This window comes from Anarhichas minor, unplaced genomic scaffold, assembly GCF_050575085.1.
Source record: "Anarhichas minor isolate MPS153535 unplaced genomic scaffold, ASM5057508v1 ptg000014l, whole genome shotgun sequence".
Classification (NCBI taxonomy): domain Eukaryota; kingdom Metazoa; phylum Chordata; class Actinopteri; order Perciformes; family Anarhichadidae; genus Anarhichas; species Anarhichas minor.
The window spans coordinates 3751793-3763693 of NW_027466460.1; the positions used below are offsets into that span (position 1 = coordinate 3751793).

Below are 11901 nucleotides of genomic sequence, written 5' to 3' on the forward strand. Positions count from 1 at the left end.
GCATTAGATGCAGACTTAGCCTAAGGGAATTACCCACAAATCATTGCAATGTGATGTTGGACAAGGGGCAACAAGTGGACGCACGGAGACGTTAAAAAAAAAAAAGGAAACCAAGAGGACGGCTCACGTGTGTTCAGCCTGTCTTGAATTTACTCAAACATTAAGGGTTAAAGATGGAACAAAAAATGTATTTATCTGTTTATCAAATATTTGATTTTGTCGTTAAAGCTGTTTTGACAAAAATTTGTAAATAGATTATATGAAATGACCATCTTGTGAGGAAAGAGTCTGGAAGACGTTCAAATCAGGGAGTACAAAGTATAGAATGAATACCCACAATTATACATCAGATTTTGTCGTTTTCATGGTAACGTGATATGTTGCAGCAAAGTGCTGTCCCATTCCGATTTACACCATTTCAAGCCCTCAATCTCTCACACTCAACCATTTACCAGGTGACGTCAGTAAGTCCCTGAGGGTTCAGGGTTTGAGGCTGGGGGTGTTCTCTTTTTCACTTTAGTTTGTGGGCAGCAGAGGGGGCTGCTTCACCAACAGAGCTGACAGACATCACCTATTAAGAGCACCGTCTTCTTCTCAGCAGTATCGCATCGTCTCAACCAAAAGCCATTTTAAAGACAAAATATAAGAGACACTTATTTCACACCAAAAATATGTCTCATATACACCTTGAATCTATTCAGTGATGCTGTTAAACACAGTGGATAAGAACCAGTGAAAAGACCCAATTCTGGACTGGAAATTTCAAAGTCAATCAGCACAAACAATATTAGCACACATTTTAGATAAGTCACCTTTTCTAACTGACTGTATAAAAGCTTCTTTGTCATTCACGAGTATATTCAGGAGCTGTTAAAGGCACTGCACTTTTACATTGCTTCATGTTCGGAAATGAAACCAACACCATTAATGTCTGCACATACAATAAGTGGCTACATGCATTTGTTTGTGATTGGGTGGACTGACCCTTTATCAGCAGTGCACCTGCTTTAAAAAAATCCTTTCAAACACACAGATGTTCCAATCATCTTTTATTACAAACCAAAAATTAATTTACATCTATGAAGAAACACCAGCATACAGTGTGTGTGAGTCATCATTATGTGTGTGTTTGAGTCTGACTAATAGCTCTTGGTGGTCTCGTATGCATCTGGGAAAGGGAGGCTGACTTGTCCACTTCCACCCACCAGAGGCAGGACTCCAGCGTTGGGAACAACGTTCCATGACAGCGACAGAGTGATGTTCTTATTGGCCCTGGAGACGACACAGACGTGACAGTCAGCCAGTCACGTTACATAACAGATGTTCAAACTTAAACCTCAGATTTTATAATGGTATTCATCAGAAGCTTGTGTAAACATTTACATTATAACATAACATTTACAGTGCTATAATGTCCTGTGTCTCTGGAGGAGCTTTTGTCTGAGATAAAACAAAAGAAGTGGGCATTTATCAGACAGGAGAGCTCTAATAAAAGATTTGTTAAATGTAGGATACGTTATTTTTGAAGACTGTCCAATGTTGAGCTAAAAGTACGACCATGTCAGCCTCTGCAGCTTTGATTATGACCTTTCTCTTTTTAATTAGTCTACTCTGTCCTTCATTCATGGAATACTATATTGCTGGATTAGTCCAGTACATCGCGTGCATCAGTATTTTTTGTTCATGGCGCCAAAAGATATAACCAATATGATTCTGGTAACCCTTGACGTTTCATCTAATGAAAGTAAGTTCAAATTTCTACTCGTACATGTGAAATATCAAAACCTAATGGGCAGATTGCTATGAAATGTAAAAGTTAAAGTAAAAGTGTGTGTGTGGGTCTAACCGAAGTCCATTCCCGTCATCGAAGAAGAAGTATTTGGATTTCATGTCTCTGAGGTTCAGTTTGGTGTTTTCACCTCGAAGAACAATCTTATCCCACAGCACCACCTGGTTTAGAGACTGACACACACACACACACACACACACAGAAAAATGAAATGGACAGAAACATTACCATTATGAGCTTTGTAAGGTACAAAATGTGGTAGAGCTACTGTATACTCAATTAAGTGTATTACTATAAGGATTTTACATTTTAGAATGTTTGCATTTTGTATCTGCAGTACAATGCAGGCATTTTAAACTGGATATTGTAGATTCATATAAAAGACTTATATGCGTCTTTCATTCTGTATCTATCATACCCATATAGATATAATATATGCCATAATGCAGAACCACTTCTACAACACAACACAAATTCCCAACAAGAGTCGACTGTGACTTACATTGCTCTTTGTAGTGTACTCAGCAGGATAGGTAGTGTGTCTGTCTGTGTGTGCATGTTGACTATGACATAGATTGCTTTGTAGTGTACTCAGCAGACGGTGTGTGTTTGTGTGTGCATGTTGACTATGACTTACATTGCTTTGTGGTGTACTCAGCAGCCATACTGTTAAAGCCATATTTTTATTTTTTATTTTTTACAAATCATAATTTCTAAATTTGCTAATATATTTGTATGATCTAAATACATTCCTTTGATTTATGAATAGAGGTTAAATTCATATTCTGAATAATTCTTTCTATTTGGGTTGTTATTAATCAGATGAGGATCAGCTGCGATAAGAGGACAGGGTGGGACTGAGTCTCAGGTTGTTTTTCCTTCGGGTAGAACGGGGCATCGGGACAGTCTTTGAGCTCACTTTAGACTAATTATATGTTACTGTTAAGTTTGTATATATATATATATATATATATATATATATATATATATATATATATATATATATGTGTGTGTGTGTGTGTGTGTGTGTTGACTATGACTTACATTGCTTTGTGGTGTACTCAGCAGAGTTTGTGTGTGTGTGTGTATGGTGTTGACAATTACTCACGTTGCTCTTTGTGGTGTACTCAGCAGACAGATAGAGAAACAGCTGTTTAACGTTCCAGTCAAAAATTGGCTGCAAATGTAGGACAAGTTAAGGAACAAGCAGAGAAGAGACATTTACCCTGCAGGACCCAGAGCTGGGAGTTTACTTGTCTTACACTGGACCATGTCAAGATCATACCAACACAATAGAAACCTGTTAACTTTTTATGGAACACAGACATGGGTCTATTTCTAAGGGACTTCTGTAGTATAATTATGATAATATTCATGAAATACAAAAAGAGTGATGAAAATTCAGTGAGATATGTGGATTAAAAGGGGCACTGATTGAAACAGGTCGCTGTTGAGTTTATTAAATGCCATTTTAATGTTTGGATCAAACATTAAAAGTAATATTTCCTTCATCTCCACTCTATTGGGGTGGACGCAGTAATATCTCTGATAACCTGTTTACAATTGTTCAACGTTTTGTCTCTCTTTCCACAGTATTAGTAATGTCAAAAATATATGATAGTGCAACATGAAACTATTTCTGGTCACTCCTCTTATTCTTTGTGTTCCTGTTATTTGAGGGATAATTATGCTTGAAGCTTTGAAACTACAGTTCCCTTAATGCCTTGGGTGATGTAAACAAGACGTTTACTGTTGTCATGATTCATTGAGTTATGCTGTGGGCTACAACTTGAGCCCTGATATTTTAGCCTTTATTTGTTCATGTTAATAGTCCAACAAAAGTGTGCTGAATGATCAGCTCCTCTTTGTAGTGTACTCAAGAATGTACAGACAACCATCACTGGATTACTTTGATAAAGAAGGAATCTCAGGCAAGTTCTGCAACGCCTTCTTTCTATGATTTCCTCGGAGAGTATACGTCGCACTGACTATAAAAATACATGTACCATGTCAGATTTGACCGATTTGGCCATCAGGCACTAATTGTTTTAAAATACTTTAATCTCCCCCATGAGCTGTCACTGCTGAAGATCCAACTTGTTGGTAAGCGTGCCAAATCATCAGCCAACACTTACTCAAGAACTGAGCTAAGCTCACTGCTGAACATGTCAAACACAGTTACGGATTCTTCTTTGTACGTACTTTGAGGATAAGTAATAAAAACGATGAGGATCCAAACGTCTGAATGAATACACGAACGCAAGCAACACCGTCTCCGCCATGCTGGAGGACTACATAGAGTATACCCGACAGCACTCCTATTACAAAGGATTCTCTCCACCCAAGAGAACCCTGTTATTAAAAGAATACCGTTTACCGTATTTCAGGACATTCAAAGATTCTATTCCAAGTAGGTGACTTGAACCTGATACCTGAAAACTTTCACAACCAAGACCTAGTGTTGAACCCTACCACAACAACCAATTGTTTCATGTCGAGATGTCACCTGGCAAACAACAGAGATCCCCTACTGCTTCAGTCCGCATGTCGAAGTGTCCTTGGGCATGATATTGAACCCAAATTGCTCCCAAAGCCTGTACAATCGGTGTGAGTGAGTGTAGCAGCCTCTACCATCAGGAAATACATGTGAATGTTTACATGTAGTGTAAAGCATTTTGAGTGGTCATCAGAATAAACGGCACCACATAAATGAGATCCCATTTACCAGTGAAACATGTACATGTCACTTTGAGTAGCAGTATTCTAAAGGATATCAGCCGAGAGGTCAAAGGTGAGGAAACCCAGATCACTGCGCTCCCTGGGTCCTGTGAAGTCATCCACGTTCTTCCTGTTAAACAGAGAGAGAGAAGGGAGATGGAGGAGGATAAATTATGGGAGGAAACAGGAAGAGCCTTCAACCTCAAGTGTAGGTTAAAGAGCAAGAAGAATAAGGCTATAGAGCTGTTGGTGAATACATTTAGAAAAGAAGCTTCATGAAAACACATGAGACTGAGGGTGAAGGGTGAAGGGGTATGCTAGAATGAAAGCAAATGACTGGTGTTTATGACATGAGTTCTAACTGGAGTCACGCTATAAAGCAGCCTTGATTTCTCCAATACATATTGAAATAAAATGCTTTATTGAAATCCAATCATAATCTGTGAGTTAAATAAATAATTAGCATCTACAGGTGTCCTATGAACTTGTGTTCATATGTATTTTGAGACATGCAGTTCAGCTGTTAACATGAATTGCATTTTTGTTATTTTAACATCTACACACTAGAGGTCTGATATACCTTCTCGTAAATATTATCATTAATCACAAACTATTTTAGATTAAGATTATTGTATTGTTACTCGTATTTACTACAAAAGTAAAGAATCACATCTATTTGTAAAATAACTTCCCTGATCTGTTTCCATTCCGTAAAAACATGTTCTAAACACATAAAATAGCTCATTTAATTAAATGCTTTGATCCGGTTGAGTGTTGTTGGGAAAAGTTTGATGCCAAGGTGATACGTGACATTTAGTACCAATATCAATTCATTCCTTTTATCAAATAAGCTTTTGGTTAAATTACTTTGATTTTCATATGTATCCCGATGAAACGCTTTATATAAACTTCCATTCAATACATTTGTGTAAAATGAACAATCCATTGATCTAATTCAGGATCAATAATGAGAATGGGACCAAGCATTCAGTGACAATTAGCAGTGCTTGATAGTTTTCCATATTTGCTGAATTTTTGTATTTCCATCTGTCAGTCATATAAATAAAGCAATTAAATACTCTACACACACTTCTGGCTGGTCTGGTTTAAGTTCCATACCGATACAAGCTGCAGTCAGTAACAGTTATCCAACGTATACTCAACAAACCGGAAACGTAACGCTAGATATCAAACTGGGAGTGTGAGCAAACACCTCCAGGACGCCGTGCTCGTTGTGTCTTTGACGCTAGTACCGTCCAAAAGCACCGAGCACCGGCTGTCTTTGCACTGCTCATTGTCGCTGTGCATTACAGCGTTAAGGGCGTTACAGTATCAGTAATACATGTTACATAGCTACAGAGCACGTAACGTTAATGCTAACAGCTGTTACACATGATAGTCCACAACGAATCTTACAGCATGACTTTAGAGACGTGGATGTCCACAGGAACTCCTCTGTCTTTGAAAGCTGTCGTGACGAAACATCCAAATGTTAAGGCCGCCATGACGCTCAGGGAGAAGGCGAACAAAGAGTTAGCTCTCGACAGAACCGTATTCATCTTTAAATAGCAGCTACGACTATAGGACTGATACAAATAACAGTAATTCAATAAGAGATGTTTCGCACAGGATGTGCGCGTTTGCTAGCTAGTGTACAAAGAGGAAATGACAAGTCTCACAGAATGAACACGTACTTCCCTATCATGTATTTCAAAATAAAACAATTTTCACGTTTATTTTGAATGAGGGGTTTTAGTCTTCGGTGGTAATTTAAGATAATGATTTTGTATATAGAATACACTCTTCCAAAATTAGATTTTAACTGTGTACATTCACGGAGGCCAAGGGAGGATCGCTCCTCACCTATGTGACTAATGTTTGCAGCAGGCTGATAAGAAACATTCAACATGATTCTCAAACACCTAATTTAGACAAGCAATTCAAAAGAGTCTGGTGTAATGAAAAGTGTATCCAACTCATTGGAAGTGTTAAGTGTCCTTAGAATATTTTACTCTTTGCATACTTCCGATTTTGTGTTCTTGATGCAACAGCAAACTTGATGCAAATGCGAGCGATGAGTAAGCGGAAGAAGTAGGCTTCTATCTTTTTTCAATTTTTCAACTTTATTGATAACGAATTAAAAAACAATATGTTCACGAGTGCAATCGTGGATGTATAAAGATGATATTCCTAACTGTGTGGGTTACAGAAATCATACAGTTTTGTGTGCAGTCTATAATAAGACATAAAAGCATAAATACATGACAGTAAACGTATAAGATTCGAAGTATAAATGAGATGCATAACAAATATAATCTAGTATGTGAGCGAATAAAAATAAAACATTACATTTATTTTATTGACAAAATGAAATACATTTTTCTAATAATGTATTGTAATTCTTTCTATTCTATATTTATGTTTCTACAATGTCATTTTTTTTATTAGTATCCAACAAACTTAATTTCTCCAGCAATGAACAATATGACATTCATTTGCTCATTATTTTAGCCAAATTTTACTGTCATGAAATCAAACTCTTGAAGAAATTACCATCTTATATTACATTTAAATAAACAGTTCTAAGCATATCTCCTCAAATACATCACATTTAAAAAACCTGTAATAAAAAAAATGTGAACAGAAGTAATTTATCCAAATTCTTCAATTTTATACCTGAAACCACTTGTGTGGGTTCAAATGTTGTTTTTGTTGTTATTTTTCTCTTTATGCATACTTCTGTCATGGAATTAAATAAACTTTATTATTTTTGTTTATATCTCTTCTAACTGTCAATATTGTACTACATTCCTTGAAGACTTATAATTATAAAATGTATCGTTCAAAGAACGTTTTTCAATAAAAACTTTATCAAAAACCTTATTGAAAAGGTGAAATAAATGATGACAAAAACAGCATTGAATAAATTAACAAACAATACATTTGACAGAAATATAAAGCTTTCATGAAGTGTGTTCATCAAATTCAGCCAAGAAGACACAAACTAGTCCATTATTTTCAAATCTCACTCACTGATCGTTTGCTTGCTTTGCTGCATGCTCAATCCTATTTTTTATTTTAATTTTGAGACAGTTTCATGAGTGTTGGCCTTGGCTTTCAATCCTAATGTCATATTTCACAGAATATTTTAAACAAATCTCTTGGTTTTCTTAACCTTAAATAAATGTCTATTGCTATATATTATCTATGAACCTATTATGACACGTACGATAGATACTTCAACAGATCAGGCCGTATAGGCCTCACTATTGATTAAGGTGTTAAGGGATTAAAGAATCCAACATGTTTTCAAAATATTTAATTTGTGTAATATATATTTTTGGTCATCAATTCATCAAAATAGTTCAGATCTAGTTCAAATTAATATTTATTCATCAACTCATTAAAGTTATTTTAAAAATCATTAGTGTCATCAATATTGTTTTCCACAGTATCAAGAAAGTCTTTACATTTTGTAGAAGGGGTGGGCCACTGGTCACATCTGTCTGTCTGTCTATCTATCTATATCCATCTATCTGTATATCCATATATCTATCTATATCCATCTATCTGTATCCATCTATCTATCTATCTATCTGTATATCCATCTATCTATATATCTATCTATATCCATCTATCTATCTATCTATCTGTCTGTCTGTCTATCTATCTGTCTGTATATCTATCTATCTATCTATCGTACATATGGACTATGGACATTTACCTAAGATAAGTGTGACGACCCCTCCCCTCCACCAGGGGTCTGTGTCCCGTTTCCTCTCAGTTTGTCTTTCAGGATGTTGATCGGCCACTGATGGGAGACACCTGAGCCTGGTTTGGTCAGCTATAAAGGCTGCCCCTCTTCTTTGGCTGGGTGCCTCTCCTCTCCTCTCCCACTCACTCCTGTTCGGAGGACCTGGCTGCTGCTGCTTTGATGTGTTTGTTTGTTAGTTATTGGTTCATTAAATAAATGTGTATTTATTACTTTTAACTCGTTTTGTCTCCCTTAATGTTACGGCCTTCTGAGTCAGGTGTGACATAAGAAAGAACATGTGTTGCAAAAACTGCTGACACAGAAAGATATGTTCAAACTAAAGAGAAGTGATAGAGTTCATAAAATATTTTTTTTCTCCAACATCCCTCTTTTTGTCTTTTTTGACAATCAAAGAACAAGCAAACAATTGGTAATACATAAATTCTTAGAGCATACATCTGTAGTGTAAATTCACGAAGATTCAGAACATCACATCATTAACTCTAAGTACATAAGAACATTTACTGTTTTAATAACACATAAGATAGGCTAAGTTTGTGTTTGATTACACACAATTCTCAAGTTCGTCATCACTATCAAAGCTATCTGGATACGGAGGAATCCATTCATGAACTGGATACCATATAGGTGTGTCCGTGGGTTGAACAGATACATAGGTTGTAACACTCTTCCTGACACAGATCTTAGAAATGGTTGCAATTAGGGTGATAACCATAATCAAAATTATGCCTCCTATTATCCATACCAATCCTTTGAGAAGACTAACGTGGTTAGTGATAGTAATAAGCACTCAGGCTCCAACCATGCATTCTAAAAGGGTGCCATTGCCATGGTTTTTCCATCGTTGGACAGCAACCTAGTCTCTTATGTCACCACCAGATGTCACTTGTTGGAGCTTGGCTTACTGGTGGAGGGAGGCGTTCGCTTTCACACCCTTCAACCTCTTAGACAGAACCAGTAGCAGGTCCTCCTTCACCTTCTGGATTCGGGATACGTTTGCAGTGGCTAGCGTGGATCCAAGTTCCTTTCCCTTCCACCTTCACCGCCGTCTCAGTGGTCAGGAGTACTTGGAAAGGGCCCGTGTAGCGTCTATGCTTCCAGTGCTTTCTCCTGTGATCCTTAATGAGCACCCAGTCTCCTGGTTTCAGGTGATGCTGGATTGCAGTAGCTGGTGATGGAAGCGCAGCTTTCACCTGTACGTGAAGTGCTGAGAGCAAAAATGAGAGGTTAGCACAATATCTTAGCATACTTTCTTCATAATGATCAGTTGTCAAACCCAGTTTTACTGGACCCAACCCAGTGCAGGGGGGTTTTCCAAACACTATCTCAAAAGGGCTAAGACGGTGTTTGTTTCTGATACGCATGTGCATGTGGAAAAGCACCAGTGGAAGTGTTTTTACCCAAGATAGACCTGTGTCTTCACAACACTTGGCCAGTTTAGATTTAATGGTGCCATTCTCTCGTTCAACCGCACCTGCTGATTGCAGATGATAACAATGTTGTCTGATGTTAAAACCTAAATATTGTGAAATTTCATTGAGGGCCTGGTTAGCAAACCCAGGACCATTATCACTGCTAATGAGGTGAGGTATTCCCCAGCCGGGAATAATCTCTCTCAGGAGAATCTTTGCCACTGTTCCTGCATCCTGTTTGGAAGTGGGGAAAACCTCAACCCATTTACTGAACATGCACACTATCACCAGGCAGTATTTATTCCCCTCAGATAGATAGTTCAATAAAATCCATCATTAAATGTTCAAAAGGTTTATCTGGAGGGGGGTGACCTTGTTGTCGTACTGTTATCGCCCCAGAGGCATTATTTGCTGCACAAATGACATTTTCCTGCAAAAATCAGCAGCAAAAGTTGAAAATCCTCTGGTGTACCAATTTGCATTTATAGCAGTACACATTCCCCCTTTGCCCACGTGGTCTCTTCCGTGAGATAACGTAGCATAAGTATGGAAGAGGGCGCGTGGCAAGCAAGGCTTACTGTGCGGGCCTGTCCAAACTCCACCCTTAACGGTAGCACCAGAGCGTCTCCACAGGGAGCGCTCCTGTTCATTGGCGAGAGATTGAAGTGTGGGAAGATCAGCATAAGGACTAAGGTCAGTTGGCGTGGAGAGCATTTGAGTGAGAGGGAAAAGGGAGCCAGATGAGGATGCTATCTTTGCTGCCGCATCTGCTGCTCTGTTCCCTACAGAAACAGGATCAAGAGAAGAGGCGTGAGCTTCACTTTTAACAACCGAAACAGCTTTGGGTAACAAAATGGCATCCAAAAGAGCTGAAACAAGGGTGTGATGTGCAATAGGTTTGCCAGATGATGTTAGAAACCCTCTGTGTTTCCACAGAGATCCAAAGTCATGTACCACTCCAAATGCATAACGTGAATCAGTGTAGATGTTAACAGTTTTACCTTCAGCAAATTTACATACTTCTGTGAGTGCAATCAACTCTGCTGAGAAGTGTGAAGGAAGCCTGCCGCTAACAAGTGTGTTGTGTGATGTAACCACAGAAAATCCAACATGACAACTGTCCGTTTCGGGTGAGCAGAGCCGTCTACATATAGCTCAAGATCTGCATTGAGAAGAGGTGTGTCCAACAGATCAGGCCTCGGGGTACATGTCTGTTGCAAGGCTTCGACACAATCATGAGGCTCTCCATCATCTGCGGTTGGAAGAAGCGTAGCTGGGTCAAGGACATTGCAGAGTTTCACAGTAATGTTAGACAATTCTAACAATGTCGTATGATATCTGAGGCTGAGCCATGAGCAGAGAGGTGAGAAGTCTTCTGGGCATGCAAGATATGGGAAACAGCATGCGGGACCATAAGTGTGACGTAATGTGGCTTTCTCAGCTGCTGCCACAGCTCACAAACAGAGGGGAAGACCTGAGGCAACAGGGTCAAGTTGAGAGGAGAAGTAGGTGACGGGCCTACGGTTCCCTCCATGAGGCTGACACAAAACTGATGTCATGCAACAGTCCTTTTGGTCTGTGAAGAGTGTATGGCAAGTCGGGTCTCGGCAGGCCCAGGGTCGGGGCCTGTGATAAGGAAGTCTTTAAGTCCTCAAATGCCTTTTTCGGCTTCTGTAGTCCAAGTCAGTTTGTCATGCGCACTAAGGCTTTTACCATGGACGAAAGGGGTGCCTCTCTTTCTGAGTAATTTGGAATCCACTGCCTACAGTATGACGTCATTCCTAAAAAAACTCATTTGTTTCTTTGTCATTTTTGGTACCGATTGGATTGCCGCAATAAGTTTGGGAGAGAGGGATTTACCCTCTGCTGTGATCACATGTCCCAGATAAGTTACTTGTTTTAGAGCACATTTAAATTTTCAGGCTAGCCTTGTGTCCATTTTCTGCCAAATATTTAAGTAGCGCTATTGTGTCAATTTTACAAGCCTCCTTTGATGGGCTGCAAATCATCATATCATCCACATAGTTCAAAAGGGCCGACCCCACGGGGAGTTGCAAATTTTGAAGGTTTTCGCTAAGCGCTCTGTGGAACAGACCTGGGCTTTCATGATATCTAATGTCTATCCATCCATCTATCTACCTGTATTTATGTCTATCTATGTAACGGGTGTGGTAAGGACCCAGAAGCAGTACGACAGACACACTGAA

At 38.8% G+C, this 11901-nt stretch overlaps 1 protein-coding gene across 1 annotated transcript; it reads right to left on the bottom strand.

The window, feature by feature from the left end:
* Positions 1-1032: 1032 nt before the first annotated feature.
* On the bottom strand, positions 1033-6175 carry spcs3 (signal peptidase complex subunit 3). The gene is made up of 5 exons (XM_076091093.1): positions 5924-6175; positions 4562-4637; positions 2898-2972; positions 1847-1962; positions 1033-1272 (listed from the first exon to the last, which is right to left on the bottom strand). Exons 1-5 carry the CDS (start codon positions 6064-6066, stop codon positions 1140-1142), a joined length of 543 nt encoding a protein of 180 aa, XP_075947208.1. The 5' UTR covers positions 6067-6175; the 3' UTR covers positions 1033-1139.
* Positions 6176-11901: the final 5726 nt, after the last annotated feature.

Excerpts from the sequence above, each read along its gene's own strand:
- spcs3 (XM_076091093.1), bottom strand. The coding sequence starts at position 6,066 with ATGAATACGGTTCTGTCGAGAGCTAACTCTTTGTTCGCCTTCTCCCTG. Across the intron at positions 4,638-5,923 it reads CACGTCTCTAAAGTCATGCT|GAAGAACGTGGATGACTTCA; the intron begins GTAAGATTCGTT and ends TCTGTTTAACAG. Across the intron at positions 1,273-1,846 it reads GATGACGGGAATGGACTTCG|GGCCAATAAGAACATCACTC; the intron begins GTTAGACCCACA and ends TGTCGTCTCCAG.